The sequence below is a fragment of the Dermochelys coriacea genome, chromosome 3 (genome assembly GCF_009764565.3).
Source record: "Dermochelys coriacea isolate rDerCor1 chromosome 3, rDerCor1.pri.v4, whole genome shotgun sequence".
Classification (NCBI taxonomy): domain Eukaryota; kingdom Metazoa; phylum Chordata; order Testudines; family Dermochelyidae; genus Dermochelys; species Dermochelys coriacea.
The window spans coordinates 122486243-122502540 of record NC_050070.1 but is presented as its reverse complement, the minus strand read 5'-3'; the positions used below and the strand labels follow the sequence as shown (position 1 = coordinate 122502540).

General features: G+C 40.1%; 1 protein-coding gene across 2 annotated transcripts in view; it reads right to left on the bottom strand.

Annotated features, from left to right (window-relative positions):
- Window positions 1-16298, bottom strand: part of IGF2R (insulin like growth factor 2 receptor) — an 86720-nt gene that overhangs the window by 38027 nt on the left and 32395 nt on the right. For both annotated transcript variants that reach the window (XM_038395599.2, XM_038395602.2), the window contains exons 10-23: window positions 14899-15002; window positions 14217-14381; window positions 13707-13847; window positions 13076-13222; window positions 11628-11762; window positions 10901-11051; window positions 9925-10102; window positions 9034-9149; window positions 8291-8453; window positions 5758-5937; window positions 3701-3802; window positions 2660-2761; window positions 1902-2076; window positions 41-208 (exon numbers count right to left, since the gene is read on the bottom strand). In XM_038395599.2, the coding sequence (XP_038251527.2) occupies window positions 41-208; window positions 1902-2076; window positions 2660-2761; window positions 3701-3802; window positions 5758-5937; window positions 8291-8453; window positions 9034-9149; window positions 9925-10102; window positions 10901-11051; window positions 11628-11762; window positions 13076-13222; window positions 13707-13847; window positions 14217-14381; window positions 14899-15002 (2027 nt within the window). The remainder of the gene's footprint in view (window positions 1-40; window positions 209-1901; window positions 2077-2659; window positions 2762-3700; window positions 3803-5757; window positions 5938-8290; window positions 8454-9033; window positions 9150-9924; window positions 10103-10900; window positions 11052-11627; window positions 11763-13075; window positions 13223-13706; window positions 13848-14216; window positions 14382-14898; window positions 15003-16298) is intronic.

Genomic DNA, 16298 nt, shown 5'->3' with positions numbered 1-16298 from the left:
TGCATTTCATGGAACACCCCCACAGTCACAATGTACTTACCAGTAACCTGGCAGTCTACTGGAGCAGGGGCACAGGCTAAGGCTGTATGAAATTCAAAGAACGTATTATGGATTCCCAGTGCACTGTTTATTTCTTCCTCCACAAATTTAAGTTCTCCAGGGTATGAGTCATTACAGATGAAAGTCACTGTAAAGGTGTCTGATGCTCCTGTGTGAAGATACAGCAAATGATTTATTGTTGCATGCAACTGAGATTTGTTTTCTAATCTGAGATTAAAGAAAAGTGAGCACTCTAAGAACAGTCACTCTCCTAACTCAGCATATCCATTTGTTTCATTAAATCAAACTGTAAACCTTAATATTGGTCAGAAAAATTCGACCTTGTTGTCTGCAATGTTTCGAACTACAAAACAAAATTCCCAAACAGGGAGCCTTTAGAGGATCTGGGCCAGAATTATTCAACTGCCAATTAGAGTAAAAAAAACAAAAACAAAAAAACAAAAAAAAACCACACCTCAGTTTAAACAGACTTGTCAATGGAAGCATATCAAATCATGGGCCGCTGAGGCTGATTTCAGAAACAAGTATGCCCAGTGAGAACTGTGCTCCTTGAACCCTTGACCACAAAAAAAGCAGCCCATTCAGATACACACTCCATCACTATTCAGGCATCAGATACTGTTGCCATGGTTGCTGACAAGTTATCCATGAAAAAGTGAGCTCTGATTTCTAGGCAAAGTCAAGGATGTTGGCTCAAACATTAAGGAAACAATTACAGCAGCAGAAACTGCAGCACTCTTTTGGCCTATTCCAATGGAATAACTTCCAAGCAAAAACAAAACAAATGGAGTCTCAAGACCGGCACTGCTGAGTGCAGTAGGTTGGGCATGAAGGGAGAACAGAAGACACCCTAAATCATACATACAGAGAGGACTTAAGTTACATAGGGCCTCAAGAAGTAGTGCCAAGAAGCTTGAGTTTTACCTAGTATTTCTGACATTATGATGTTAGATATCAACTTTCCAGTTAGTCTTCATAATTGCAGATTATCCATTTTATATGGCACCCAGCAACAATAATATGTTTGGTGCCAACTGTTATGGTGACAGATCTTCACCAATCTATGGAGTATCATTTAAAATTAAGCATAATGCTTAAGACGGTACATTGACCCTTCCTGCCCAGTGCTCCTCTCTCAAACGGCCACATTTCTTTCCCAATAAACTCCATGTCTCCCAGCTAGGAACCCAGAAACGGAGTATGTTCAGACATACAATGAACAGTTTCCTTAGCATGTTTCAGCTTCAGAAAGTTAGTCATGATAAGAAATAGAAGCAGTCATTCAAGACAGTATGCCACCTAGAGCTAATTAAAAGTTACTGATCAAAGTGTTTGAAAACTTGTAGATAATTCAATTCAGCCACAGTTTTGCCAAAAAAGCCCAAAGTGATCATCAAATGAAATAGTTTCAAATTGAAACTAAAATCAAGTTGGTTTTCCCCATCCCCCTTCCCACTCTTCTGGGGGGGGGGGGGGAGAGAGGGAGGGAGCGCAGAGGGGAGGGGATATTTCTTCAGTTTTTTATTAAGTTAAAAACACAGAGAAAAAGAAACTAAACTGAAATCCAAAACATTTTGTTTAACGAAACTATAAAATGTTGACACGTGTTTCACAGAAAAATTGAGAGTTTTAACTCAGCTTTTCTGCAGAATGAAAAAAATTCTCATTTCCTTTGAAGTTTTTGTAGAAATTAATTTGGATTTTTCCACACAGCTTTAAAACACTGAATTTATCAGATAGATTTTGTTGCACAAAGAAGAGGGCCTGGGAATGAAAACACCAACACAGATCTAAAACAAACGCCAATTCATTGAAACCGTAGCACGGGATTTTGAACTCACCTGATTCTACCTCAAAATTGCCTCTGTAGGTAAGAGTTAGAAATCCTTCTGGGGACAGAGAAAGGGTTTTGTCCAATTCCACTATCCTCACTGATTTCAGATCTTCTACTTCACATCCACCAGCTGGTTTTCCATGAATAGCACCACAATCTGGTGCTGGTCCACAAATATTTAGCTAAAAAAAATTAAAATGTGAATAATGTTAACTTGCCTGAAGAATTAACATTGAGAATCATTCCCACATAAAAGCAACATCAGAACATAGCCTCTGCTGTTTCTGGCCCACAGGAGGGCTGCCTATACAAGACAATTAAATCCTGCATTTCTGCACTCACCCTGGTTCTTGCTTACTTCTTTTTACGTATGTCGACATCAGTACAGAGAGGGTAGTTGATCTGTTTATGACCCCCCCCACCGCCATCCAAAAGAAGGAGCATGCAATGGAGTAAAACCAGAAACACAGAAAAAACCACACCTGTTTTATCATTTTATCAGCATCACTGATGGCTTTCAAGTTACTTTCGAGGTGTACCAAGTGTCAGTTTGACTTTCCTCAAATTTGTTCTCACCAGCCACTGAAGAAACTACTTAACTGCCTTCCACTCCTCTCCCAAAGTAGGGCATTGCCTGGCTGACTCAAAGATACTGGCACAGAGGATAGGATCAGTTGTCAAACTTTCCGCTTTCCCAACTAAGACCAGAAGGCATGAACCATCTGCGGTTTGTACATTTAAAAAATAAATAAATTTAAAGAGTACCATAAATGTCTTCCCCATTCCACTGGTTATATAGGCTTTTTCTGAAGCTAGTGGTTGCATGTTGAACAAAAAGCCACTGTCTGGATCTCTCACAGAGCAGGACTGAAAAAAAAGTGAGGTGGGGTTGAGAGGTGAAGGAAGAGGGTTAGTTATTTTAAGAAGGAACCTGCAGATAAACTTGGAAATCATTATTTTTAAAAAGAGAAGCTATATATACTTAGCCCTTGCATAATGACTAGGATAGTCACAACGTAATTTGGGCATATTTGTAAAAGTGCAATTTTTAAAGCTAACTGAGATTTAATTTAGACTGACTACTAACAGTAATACCACATTTGTATTCTTCAGTGCAGTGCAAGGACAGCTGCTCATTTACTGTCTGTGAAGCAACCCAAGAAAGCATGCACCACTGGCATACTGGTACAACTGAACATAATCCTCTATAAAGCAAGTCTGAAAAGTCAAATAAAGAAAACTAAATGAGGGAGAAGAAAACGCATCAATGAAATTATAAAAACATGCAGATGTTTTGCAACATTGTCACTAGTTTAGATCCAATCCAGGATGTGCATAAAAATCTGAGTTATTCAACTGCCAGTGTGAAATTAGTCTGATCTCCCTACAGATATTTACAAATCCAGATGCAGCTGTGATGAGCTGAGCATAAATCCCTAGACAGATATAATAGTAGTATGTTGGTGGTCTCAGTAGGGGAGCAAACAATTCAATGATCATAGCAAGTAAGTTACCCTATCTCCAGAAGTGGTTTTTCTAGGTCAACATTCTAATATATTAGTAGAGCCATTTGGGAAAATTGTCTTATTGCTTCTCATGATGTACCTGCTCTATTGATCACTTAACAGAGGACTTCACTCTTGAGTATTCTAAGTCCGGCCCCTTTCAGTAGCTCTGGATTAACTTTAAAAACTACTTTGGTAAAACTAGCTTTGCAGGAGACAATAATGTGAGGAAAAAAGGGACAACTGGCAGCAGAAAATGAACAATTTTTAATGGCTATAAAATAGCCTTCCCCACTCTCACCTGAGTTTCATCTTTTGTTTCTGTGACTGGACAAGCAGCTTCCGTTTCCCACAAAAAGGTGACAACACATTCTCGATTCTCAATAAACCTGGGGCTGCTACTCTGAAAATTCAAATTGCAAAGAGAACATAAAATTTAAAAGACTAATTTCAAGTGCATCTGTGTTTCATCTTATGTCAAAACTACTAATTCTTGGAAATTTGCTATTTTAATAAGAGTTTAGGGGCAAATTCCCAGTTGATTGAGAATCTGGCTCAAATTAAAAAAAAACAAAAAACAAAAAACCCTCAATACTGCACATGCACTTTGTGGTACCTTTTCCTCAGCCAAGAATTCAAGACTTTCAGTATGTAGGGTGCCTACACTAACCAAACAGCTTAGACTAAATAGCTAATTGTATTAAAGACCCGCATTAACAAAACAAAAAAAGTCTTACTTATACACTTATCTAATCCAATTAAATATTGGATTTTTCATAAATTTCAGGACTTGGCACATAGTCCATTATGGTAAGCAAGCAATTACTCTTAGGAAATATTGAGTAAATAGGGCCATGAAGCACTAGAAGGTTAGTTTAACTATTTCAAATAAGAAATATTCAGAAGTTTACTATGATCGAGTGTTATAGGTCCAAACTTACTCTGCACTGCTTTGCTTTTGCAGGCAAGTGCTAAAATCCACACAAATATATCCTATGTCCCTTGTAGTATGATTCTGAGCATAACGTTATGTACTGATCTCAGAGTCGTGCAATATTTAAAACACCTAGGATGCAGCAAGAACAAACCTAGAACAAGTATTATTCCAGGCTTTCTACCTAAAATCTGAATTCCCTTGCTTACGTGGAGTTAAGTAATTGTAGTTTTGATATAAACGAAATGGGAAACAGTTATACATTCATGACAAAACAGACAGTGAAACTTAAGTCTGGTTGCCTTATAAAGTACGTATGTTTCCTCGTTTTGGCTCTATCCTCTCCCTATGGTCACATTAGAGAACTTGCACATTCATATTGTAATTTAAGACTCAGAGTTACATGTGTAAATCCTCATGCATATCAGGGTCGTATGAGAGCCAGCCTCTGGTCATTCAATAACAGACCTAAAAGTAAAGGAGTACTTGTGGCACCTTAGAGACTAACAAATTTGAGCATAAGCTTTCGTGAGCTACAGCATCAGTAATGCATCCGATGAAGTGAGCTGTAGCTCACGAAAGCTTATGCTCAAATAAATTTGTTAGTCTCTAAGGTGCCACAAGTACTCCTTTATTTTTTGTGAATACAGACCAATACGGCTGCTACTCTGAAACCTGTTATTATGCAAGACCTAAAAGTGGCAATTCAACAAAAAACCCTTCAAAAACACACTCCAACGTGAAGCTGCAGAACTGGAATTAATTGGCAAACTGGATACCATCAGATTAAACCTGAACAGAGACTGGGAGTGGTTGGGTCATTACAAAAGCTAAACTTAAAATTTCCCCCACTACTAATTTCTCCCTGCTGTTACTCTCACCTTCTTGTCAACTATCTGTAATGGGCCACTCTCTTACCACTTCAAAAGAGATTTTCCTCCCTTGGTATCCTGCTGTTAATTGATTTAATTCATTAGACTGCGCTCACAGTTGGTAAAACCACCCCCATCTTTTCTTGTATTTATACCTGCTCTTGTATTTTCACTCCATGCATCCAGTGAAGTGGGTTCTAGCCCACGAAAGCTTATGCCCAAATGTTAGTCTAAGGTGCCACAAGGACTCCTCGTTTTTGCTGATACAGACTAACACAGCTACCACTCTGAAACCAGTCTTAAATATGGCCTCCAGATCAGACCATTAACTTCTCAATTGTTACAGTCTTGTTTGTCTCTCTTTAAAATTTGGCTAACAATGCAAGTCAACTCTAGATACATCGCTGAAGCACCAGAGTGATGGGGGGGAGGGGAGAAATCACTATTTAGTCTTCATCATGTCTCCAGTATGACACTGCTTCTGCACCCCATACAGAGCCTCAGAGAACATCAGTACAATGAGGAGACTACTAAAAGCATTTCCATCCTTACAAGAGTGCCTTTGGAGCACGTAAAATGAATTATCGTTGTATAGGAGGTCCTCTTCCCATCAGCACTGATGCACACAGAACCATTTGTGTAGGTTAGGAGGACTCGACCATGTCCTTCAATCACTAGGCCTTTGCTAGCAACCCCCAGGTTACTAATGGAAGTGGTTTCAGAAACGGAATCCTAGAATGAAGAAAAAAGGATGACAATGAAACAGCGCTTGCTTCGCAAAAGTAAAACTAAAATCAAGCTTCCCTCTTTTCAGCTATACCCAGGAGTTTTGCCAAGCCAAAGCAACATTCCGTAATATCCTTTTTTAAAAAAAGGATGCAGTTAATTGTGAAACAGCAACCGAGAGGTTAAGAAATCTACCTTCCCCCTCTCCCTCAAATTATTTTGACATTTAACAGTCCCATCTATCTATAAGTATTGGTTTATAGGAAGGCGTTTTAGAGGCTATCCAAAACCTTTAGAGGCAACAGTCCCTGTCTGTCAGCCAACTACAGCTCAGCAGAAGAATTTAGAGCAGGGGGGTTACCAAACTGTGGTACGTGTACCACTTGTCATACGTGACCTTGATGTGGTGAAGTAAATAGACTGAACAAGCTTTTAAGAAGATGGTACGTGACTCAGAATTTGGGTGCCACTGATTTAGAGTGAGAGTTGTAAAAAGTTTTCATCTCACATTTGATGCTTCTGCAGTTTGTACTGCTCTTGTGACAGACCAAGTGATCATGGACATTAGGGCATTTCCAATAAGTGACACATTAGGTTTCCACAGGATAGAGACAAAGTAGATTTTTGTAGATCAAAGTAGATCATCAGGGCCAACAATAAGAATCCTCTACAGTTCTGATGTCCAGGGAAGTGAATGGCTGACGACAATGGACTATTATGCAGGTTTCCTTACTGTATCTCCATCTTGACGCAAAACAGCAAGAGTGTTTCTACTAACCGACTCACACTGCATAGAGATTGCCAGTTGTGTATGACAACTGATGGGAACAAACATCCACCAACCAGGGGGCAGTAACTACCAAACTCATTTCCATTTGCAAACCAAGGCAAATCCAAATTTGAGGCTCTGGGAATCGACAGATTACTGATTTAGCCGACAGTGTCTATTTCTTACTCTTAGAACAGCAGAGAACTAATGCAGTTCTTGTGAGAAAGTAGTTTTTAAGTCATGAGCTCACAAAAGGAATTCCATCCGTCTCCAATTGGTCATAGATAGTGTCTTGCAGAGAAACACTGCTGCAACATTTTTTCCAGACGTACAGCTACACAAAATCTTTCCCCACTCAATCTAGGTACTTATGTTGCCCTCATCACCATCAAATTTGAGCATCTCACAATCAGTCATGGATTGTATTGTCTGCACCCCTGTGACTTATGAAGTTCTCCCCTTCCCAGGTGGGGAACGGAGACAGAGACACTAAGGGTAGGTCTACCCAGGAAAAAGCTAACAAACAAAAGACAGCAGTATCAGAGCCCAGGTCACGAGGAAACAGCTCAGAGGTGGAGGTTTGCTTTTACTCTTACGCCCTTCTCTACCACAGTTCACTCTAATGTACAAAATAAGACAAAACAAAGAGGATGTTGATGAGCGAATAGCATGTTAAAGTATTTTAATAGGCTCTCAGTTTGTGTAGGATCTGGCCTGAGAACTTGCACCAGAGTGGGTACAAGCTCTGCGGCATGTTAATTGCTTCACAATGCAGAGGTGAAGCAGACATTATTAAATTTGACAGTTTAACAGGAAGCAGGAGGGCGATTGACAAATTTGTGGATGGGGACCTCCCCTCACTCTTCCTGGTATGTTCCTGCTGTTGCTGTTCATTCCTGCAGTGGATTACAGGTACACATGCTCAGGAGACTCTTCTGTGACACTGGCTGCACTGTCTCCACACCAGCACCAGGCTCCCCATCCTTTAATTTTTTGGCTAAATAAATTGAAGAGTTTAGAATGGACCAAAAATCTCATAGGCTCCTACTTACAAAAGCTTGTGAGATTTAGATTATGGGGGGAATTCTGAGAATCTGCCCCCAGGGAAGAGGAAGAAAGAGGCCAGCATTTCTTGACCTACTGTTTATGCCCTTTGTTTACGGCATTTGGCTATCCACCCCATAATATGTATTGTAGATTTTGGCTGCAAATCAGTAAGGTGCACAAGGAAAGAAGAGTGACTGAGGAGTGACAGGAATGGGAGACTGATGGTTATAGTATGCTGGCCCTCAGATGTCTGTGTGATTTAAAAGAGGGTAGAATTTTGCTCTTGAGTACATTTGGTATTACTCCAGATTTACAGCCTTCTAAGGGTAAGTCTGACCCTTAACTACTAGCGCTATTAAAACTACAAATCTGGGTCCTACTGAAAGACCTGCTATTCTGCTAGTGATTATGCCAATGCTTATGGTCCCACAGGCCATTATTTTTACCCTCCTGAAGAGTCAGAAGACACTTAAAATGGATCTTTGATCTATACATAACAGCTGATGGACTAACTTTTGGTGCTGGGGTAGAAGTGATACTCACATGATCTTTTTCATACTTCATCTGGCAGCCTGAGGCATATCGATCACACCCGGGAACAGGAACCAGAGGGCGGCAGACATTTATGTAATACTTCTTGTGCTCATTTGGTTCAGAGTTGTCCATGGCATACCAGTTTTCACCTCGGTCTTCGGATTTTGATAAACTGAATTGCCAAAGTGAAATATTTATATTCTTAAATTACAATACATATTCCTCTTAGAAATGGAGAGGACTAGAGACATTATACTTTGTGAAGTGACAAGAGGCAAGCAGAATCCATTCTTCAAAAACCTATGCAACAACTATTTCAGAAGCAGCAAATACAGAGTCTCCCTTATTTGATATCATCATTGCAACACTCAGAAGTAAATAAGAGACTAAAGTTTTAAATGTTTGGCTGCAGAATGTTTCTTAAAAACACAGCACAGAAAGTGCAGTTGTTTGCAGACTACAAAACAAAGACAACTGTTTTTGCTATCAAAGCCAGCCAAACACACCACAATCCAGGACTTTAATCAATTTACAACTATGACAGGCACAGCAACGTGCCCCCTAAAAACAGGGATATGCTTTTTTCCTCATTTTTTGCTTGTCCTTTACAATTCAAGAATGATCATGGGTTTCTGATGCTGTCTACGCAGCAGACACCAAATTAATTTACAGTGAGACTTCACTAGACAGGACATTTGTTTTTACATGCGGGTTTTGTCCTTCAGTTACGAGTCTATTTACTTCTCTCTTACCTTGATAAATCGTACTGTTCCATGGTGTTGGGATCAGTCACAACACATTCCAATGGCATCTCTGGACAGGCATATTTAGTGTACCATTTAAAGTTGTACGTGTAATTGTCTTCTACCTAAGTTACCAGAATCATAGGAAGACAGTCACAAACAAACAGACTGCAGAATAAATAGGTCACAACAGTATGGCTTCTAAGAATATCAAACTGATAAACCTTTTAACTTGGGTACAATGGGTCTGTTCCCTTCTACATGGGAAATAACCAACCTATGCTCTCTTAGGAGGCAAAAACACTCGGGATCCACAGCTTGCCGATTTCTGTAGCTCTCCTGTCCGTTGTCATCCTCTCCAGTGTGTATTTTTCCCCAGTTCAGTTATCACCAAAACTTAATCTCTTCGTTCATTTAGAATCTTTCATGCCACAGGCTTGCACAGCACTTTAAACAAGTTACTCCTGCATGTAGCTTAAGTCACTGGGATGCAGCCTCCTTAGCTGCACAACAGCCAGCTATACTGTTATCCAAATGAAACTACAGAAGAATATAAGGTATGGGTGTGGCTCCAATAACCACAGCTGTTTGGTGCAGAAGCAGAACCTAATTATTCAAGCTGGAAATTAACCAGATCAGGGCAAACACCCTGCTGTCGCTCAGAATGCCAGACAAAACTTTGCAGCTCTCAAGGTTATGACTGTAACCAGAGGCAGATGCTCTGCAATAATCATTCAAAATGCCTTTTTTTTAAATCAGAATCGTCACTGCAGCTGTTGGGAGTTTGGCTCTCCTTGGTTTTACACAGATTTCACACAGACACAATACAGCTGAGAATCAGAGATCCTTGAAAAGTAGGGGTTTCCGCCCATGCCCTCTGGGTCATTTGGAACTTCTTACCTGGTATTCAGGCTGGCCTATTCCAGCTTCATAATCACAAAGGAAAGTTATAAGGGTAGATCGTTGCGTTTTCTTCTCATTGTTGTAGGTTGTACCATTTTTGTAGGTCAATTGAATCATTCCATCGTAATAGGAAAGTTTGGAACTGGGTTCTCCTAGACTCCAGGTATTTTTGTTGCTAAAAATGCAAACACACACATAGCTTGAAAAGAATGTATTTAAATCAAATGCTAACTGAACTCATAAGACACCACTTAAAAGCTAGAATGTGTGCACCCACACACAGTAAATAACTGATGAAAACTTGGTTTCCCTCCAAGGCTTGTTAAATTTACAAAATGCTAGTTCTGAGCCACATTAGCATTAGTATATCCTTTGTAGTGGAGCTCTTCTTTGAAAGTGACTATATATGGCATGGGGGGAGGGGATCCAGGTTTATTTTATCTTAATGGCTTCCAGAGCAACTTATCTCCATTTACAAGTAGAGGGGATGATTTTATCCAACTTTTAGCCCTTCAAACTGAACCTGGGGTCTAGCTGCATAACCGGGCTCTCACAAAAAGACATACATAACCACTCTGCAAGCCAAATTCTGGCTTCAGTCACACCTATCCAACCTAGTCATTTTCAGTGAGGACAGAATTTGGTCCATTGAAACAGTTATTGAATAAAAAAATGCTATTTTTACAATCACCTTTCAGAACAAAACAGAACTGCTCTTTATGTGAAATTTAAAGTATAATTCTCATAACTAAAGTCTCCAAGAGTTTCCCCCATCAAGTGGGAGCTGTGAAGTGAGACGTTTTTACATATTGCTTAGAGCTCCTTTACCAGTACGTTTGAAAGAATTGCAGGACTTCATAATTAACTTCAGCAAGCTAGTTACTGCATGACCACATCTAGAGACAGGCACCTAATGCACTATGTACAACAACTGACCAAGTACTAGAGATTACATGAGACTGAAGATACTTGCTTTTTTGCTACTTGACATGCTGCTGCTGATTTTGACTGACAAAGTTCCTCTGATACACTGCCACAAATATTTATGTAGAAATCATAATCGGTTGTGTTAACAACATAGCTGCCACTTTTCTTGGTTAAAGGTGACAAGTCAAAAGAAAACTCTAGTGAGAAGCAAATAAAAAAAGTTCAGTATATTCAGATTTGTTTTCAGTTTTTTTCCTTCTCATCTTTCTGAAAGCTCTTGGCCTATAGTCAAGACAACTATACTTTATTTTCTAAACCAAGTAGATAAATACAGGTATCATTTGACTAAAGCATATGCTCTTTTACATTTTACACATCTTTTCATCTAATCTGAATACTCTGTTAAGAACTCTTGTTATTTCTTTTGCACAACTGTCAAGAACATTTTACTACCTTCAAGAATGAATAGGGTTTGATTTTCAAAGTCAGATGCCTGGCTAAATTAAATGTATGTTTGCAAAAGCAAGTGGAATACAGTATTTGCAGATGCATATAGCTAGTCATGCACCTAACAGCCATTTCCACATGCCTAGTTTCATAGATCAAGCTTCAAATGCAAGAGTGACTATAAAACCTCAGATAATCATCTTATCTATTTTAAAAACACGCAATTAAATGTAGAATAGGTTGTCAAATATGAAAGTCCACGTAGCCTGAGATTTCTCCACTAACAAAACCCTCAAATCCAGCCTCTGTGGGAGTTGGGTACATACCTGCCTGAGCATCAGAGACTCTGCAGTTGTCTCCTTCAGTTTTAGACAGGACACAGGCAGCAGCTGTATACCACTCAAACACATACAAACACTCGTCGCTCTCCAAGTTAAAGACAGGAGCACTTTCTAGGTCACCTGGCATTAAAAAAAAAAAAAAAAAAAAAAAAAAAAAAAAAAAAAAGAGGGACAGTATGGGACTGAATTGTCACATGGATTGCCATTTGTTTTCAAGCCCCTTCTGCCAAGCTTAGTAGCAAATAGTCTGAAACAGACAAAGCTTTCAGATGGCTGAGCTATCAGTTCCCTTTTCCCATTGAACACAGAAGCTGGTAAATTAAAAATGGTACTTTTTGGGTTTTTTTTTTAAAATATACCCACGATTTACACCACCTCTTCCAAAAAAAAAAAAAAAAAACCACACTGGATTAAAAATTCTCTCCCACATTACTACTTAAAACAAGTTATGTTATTTCTCCTTTGCTAAATCTAGGATACATGGACGTGATGCAGGTCTGTTATAGGGAAAAATAGTAAGAGTCAAAGCTGTGTGTATAAAGGGTGCCACCACTGCAGGGAGTGGGACATTCACTCTGCAACCCCTCTGTCTGGAGCTTGGAACTTTTGGGGCCAGGAGGGTCCCCTCCCACTCCAGAGTCCAGACCCTGCTCAGCCTCCATCTCTCCTTTGATTCTCACTAGACACCTTCCAGCCAGCCTGAGCCCATCACACCAGGATCTGCCCTTCCAGATACAGAAAACCCCCGAGTGGGGAGGGTAAGGGCTGCACTGCACAGTCCATCCTGGACAAATACCCTGCAGCCAACATCTCGAAGGCTGACTGCCAAGAGCAGCCCAGCGCTGCCTCCCCACCAGAAGAGCCACTCAGATCCCTCTGAGGGAGTGGGGACCCTCCAGCCAACCTGCACAGAGCTCCCTTGCCTGCTGTCCAGGCTCCTTCCCCTGCTCCTCCTCCTGCTGACTACAACTTCCCGAGCCCTCTCACCACCAGTTACAGAGCCACCTATTCTTTCCTGACAACCAATATCGCCCTGCCCTCAGTCCCAGTCTCCACCATGGCCCTAGCCCCAATATCCCTCTGCTCTGATCCCCAAAGTCTCCCCTACTCTCCCCCTACCCCAACGCCCATTTGGTCTCTCCCTTGCCCTCCTCCCTGCTTAATCCCAGTCCCTTTTGGCATCTATCTTACTCCCACAGTTAATCCTATTCCTTCCCCACCCCTGCAGCTCTCAGCTCCTCACGTCTGTCTCCCATCCAGCATTGCCAACTTGGCAGTTTTGTCACTAGATCTAGCAAAAGTCGCCAGATTTCATTAAAAGATGCATTTTAGCAAAGGTTTTGCCAAAAAGAGTTTTAATGGTTAAAAAACATTTCCACTTTTATCTTTCATTATAAAAAGCTTAGAAAACAAATGGGTGTCAACATTCTCACCTGGCTTGCACACAAGGGTTATGACAGTTTTGATCATCTTGTTTTTCCCACAGCTGTCTCCCTTCGAATAAGTAAGCTGAATCCTCTCTCCAACTTTTTTGGGAGAAGACATGAACGTTCCTAGATTTTTAGGCTTGTTATTTTTATCTGGGGGTAGGAGGAGCGAGAGAAAAGAGGGGAAAAAAAAAAGTAATGACTATTTTGTGATTTCCCTGAGTTGGAAAAAAGCTGAAGCCAGTATCTAAATATTGGGGGGGGGGGGGGGGAAGAAGAGAGAGAGAGAGAGTAAACAAACAGTTTGAGAAATTTCTGTTTTGCATGATTATTTTATGGCAATTTTGCTGTTTTACACCTTAAAGCATTGCCACAAGGCCTGGAAACAAAGTGAAATGAACAATTTCTCTTTGATTTCTAGTTAAAGTATGTTTATGCTGTTTTTCCTAGGCCTTCTTCTGGCCACAGGGCATCACTTTATCCCCATTCTCTCCTCCAGCCCCATGCACACCCATCCTTTGTGCCCCTCTGAATTACTACAAAACCAGTCACGAAGTGCTGTCTATCTTTATAAGCAATATTAAACACACACACACACACACACACACACACACACGATTCAAAATTGTGCACTCACCAACAGAGCAAACAGCTGCATCATCTGCGCAGACAACAGCTGCTCCTTTCTGAAGTACTTTATGACAGACATTGATGAAGAAGTGTTTCTTGTCTGCTTCGATGGGACTGCTGTCCACAGCTTCCCAATTCTGCGCTGACTCTGGGAACCAGAGTTTTTATTTTAGATATAACAAACAATCTTGTCTAACTGCCTAAGATCCCAAACACATCCACAATATGACGAGCTATTTAAAAACCACAGCTGCAAATAAAGGGACCTTGAGTGGAGACTGAAATAATTGAATTCCTTCTAAAGGTGCAGCCTCTATTAGAGGTTTTTGCATAAAAAGGAAATTGAACGTTAATATCACACACACACAAAAGATTAAGAACCTATGCAAAAGCTAAAGATGAGGCTAAGAAGAGGCTCACAACAGAGAAGTGGCAATTAAGAAAATAGCACGTGGTTTCATGATAAATTGAAAATAATAGTCCATAGAAAAATAGTAGTTTATTTCTGCTGCTGTACCTGAACTGCGAATCAGAGGTGACAAATCGTATCGTTTCTTCTTATCAGCAATTCTGCAAAGGAGATCTTCCTTTTCCTGAACACAGGCGTATTTAGTATCCCAGGTGAAGAAATATGTGCAGTCCACCTCCCCAGTGAACACTGGGGCCCCTTTTCCTTCGTTACCTTATAGGGTTAGAAAGCCAGGAAGACTATTAGGTTTCAAGTTTAGGAGTATAGGGGAAGTCTGGTAATGGCATTTATGCCTTTCACATCCATGTCACAGCAGAAACATTACAAAGCTGTAATTCCAGGGCAGCGAGATGTACTGCAGCATCAGCCACAGAATTAACTGCAGACCAGGAAAACAATGAAGAAACAGACCCTTTGGTGGCTGAACATTAAAAATAAAATTAGTGCTTTAAAACCAAAGATAAGTGTTCTCTAGCTGGTTGAAAATTACTTTAGCAGCTACCATAGTAGTCAGGAATGACAGTGCAATTATTCTCAACCAAAGGTAGTTTATGATGCCAAAGTACTTAAACTAGAGAATTACCCCTACCAACAGATAAGAAATTAGATACAACTATGCTGGCTTATAACCACTTGGCTCTTGGACACGAGTAGTTTCTCTAGTTCAATAGCAAAAGCATACACAGAGGCTACAAAAGCCCTGTAAAATAACTGTAACCTGTATTCTCACCTGCAGTCTCATTACACTCAAAGTTTATGACAGTCATTCGCTGAAAGCCAGAGCTGCATGCATCTCCATCAGGGTATGTTAGAGTGAGATCCCCATCAGAGTACCTAATAAAAAAATCCCAATGCTTTAAGTTAAACCTATGAAAAACATTACCACCAGGCATCACCATTTTATTTGTCCCACCTAACGGAGGCCCAATTCATGCAACTGATTACTGCTTCACTCCTTCCAGGGGAAAAAATTGTTACTCAGCATAGCAACTGAATTTTCCATCAAATTGAGAATATTCTAATTGCTTTTCCCCTGGGATTTGTAAACCATAATTGAGAAATTCTGTTGTATACACCTTCACAATTAACACTAAGGCCCAATTCGCCACCTTGTGCTTTGCACCTTGTGTAGTGTTTTACAACCAGTTTGCACAGGTATAAATGATCACATGAAGCGCAGATAAGTGGAGACTCAGGCCCTAACTTTTCTCTCCATCAATCTACATGGCACGGGATTTCATTTTGCATCAATTATACATTTTCTGAACAAAATCTGAATGTTTTTCTTGGATGTTTCTGCTAGAAATTAAATTTTTCTATGGTTTTCATTTAGGATCTCCTCTGTGTCCAATACTCCATGCAAAAGTTATATTCTTCCAATACATAAAAATAGTTTCATACCAGCTAGATTAAAAAGTTAAGCTAATTTACATTTCTGTTTTTGACTGGAGAGAGTCATTCCTCAGAGTGTCCCACCCAGAAACAAGTAAAGAAGCTATGAGGGTATGTTCTGAACAACAAGGTTAAAAGGCACCCCATGTATATCAAATCTAAAGATTGCTGTTTTGCAAATACTAGCATCCAGACTAGCTTAGAGGTGACTCAGTAAGGAATATAAGGCTGTAGAGATCTTGCTTCATTGCATGGGTTTGCAATTCTAAAAACAATACAAATTGTACATCACAGAAGTATAAAATATGTTCAACATGGCAAAAGCATGCAATATAGTAAGAAACCCTAGCAGGTTCGTTACTCTATATAGCCTGGTTCCAACAGGATTCTGATGTAATGTTGCCAGCGACACTCAGTGAGGCAACTCAAGACCAGCAGCTAGAAAGTCTAGACACCAATGAGACAGAAGTACTTTTTAGCACTCCCGCCTCTTGTGGGCTGCACAGCTGCCATGGTGCTTGCAAGCACAATTCTGCTGAAGCATTACCATGATTTTTAACTCAAACTCCAAATGGATTTGTTAGAGATTGCTTTAATTATTCATCCTCCTACTGTATTCTGTACCTTTTACAAAACAAAACGGTTTCTATATACAAGTCTTAGAGTTTCTATCAAATGTTTACCCCTTCTCTCTTTCAGTGACCTATCTGAAGGTAAAAAGAAAAGGAGTACTTGTGC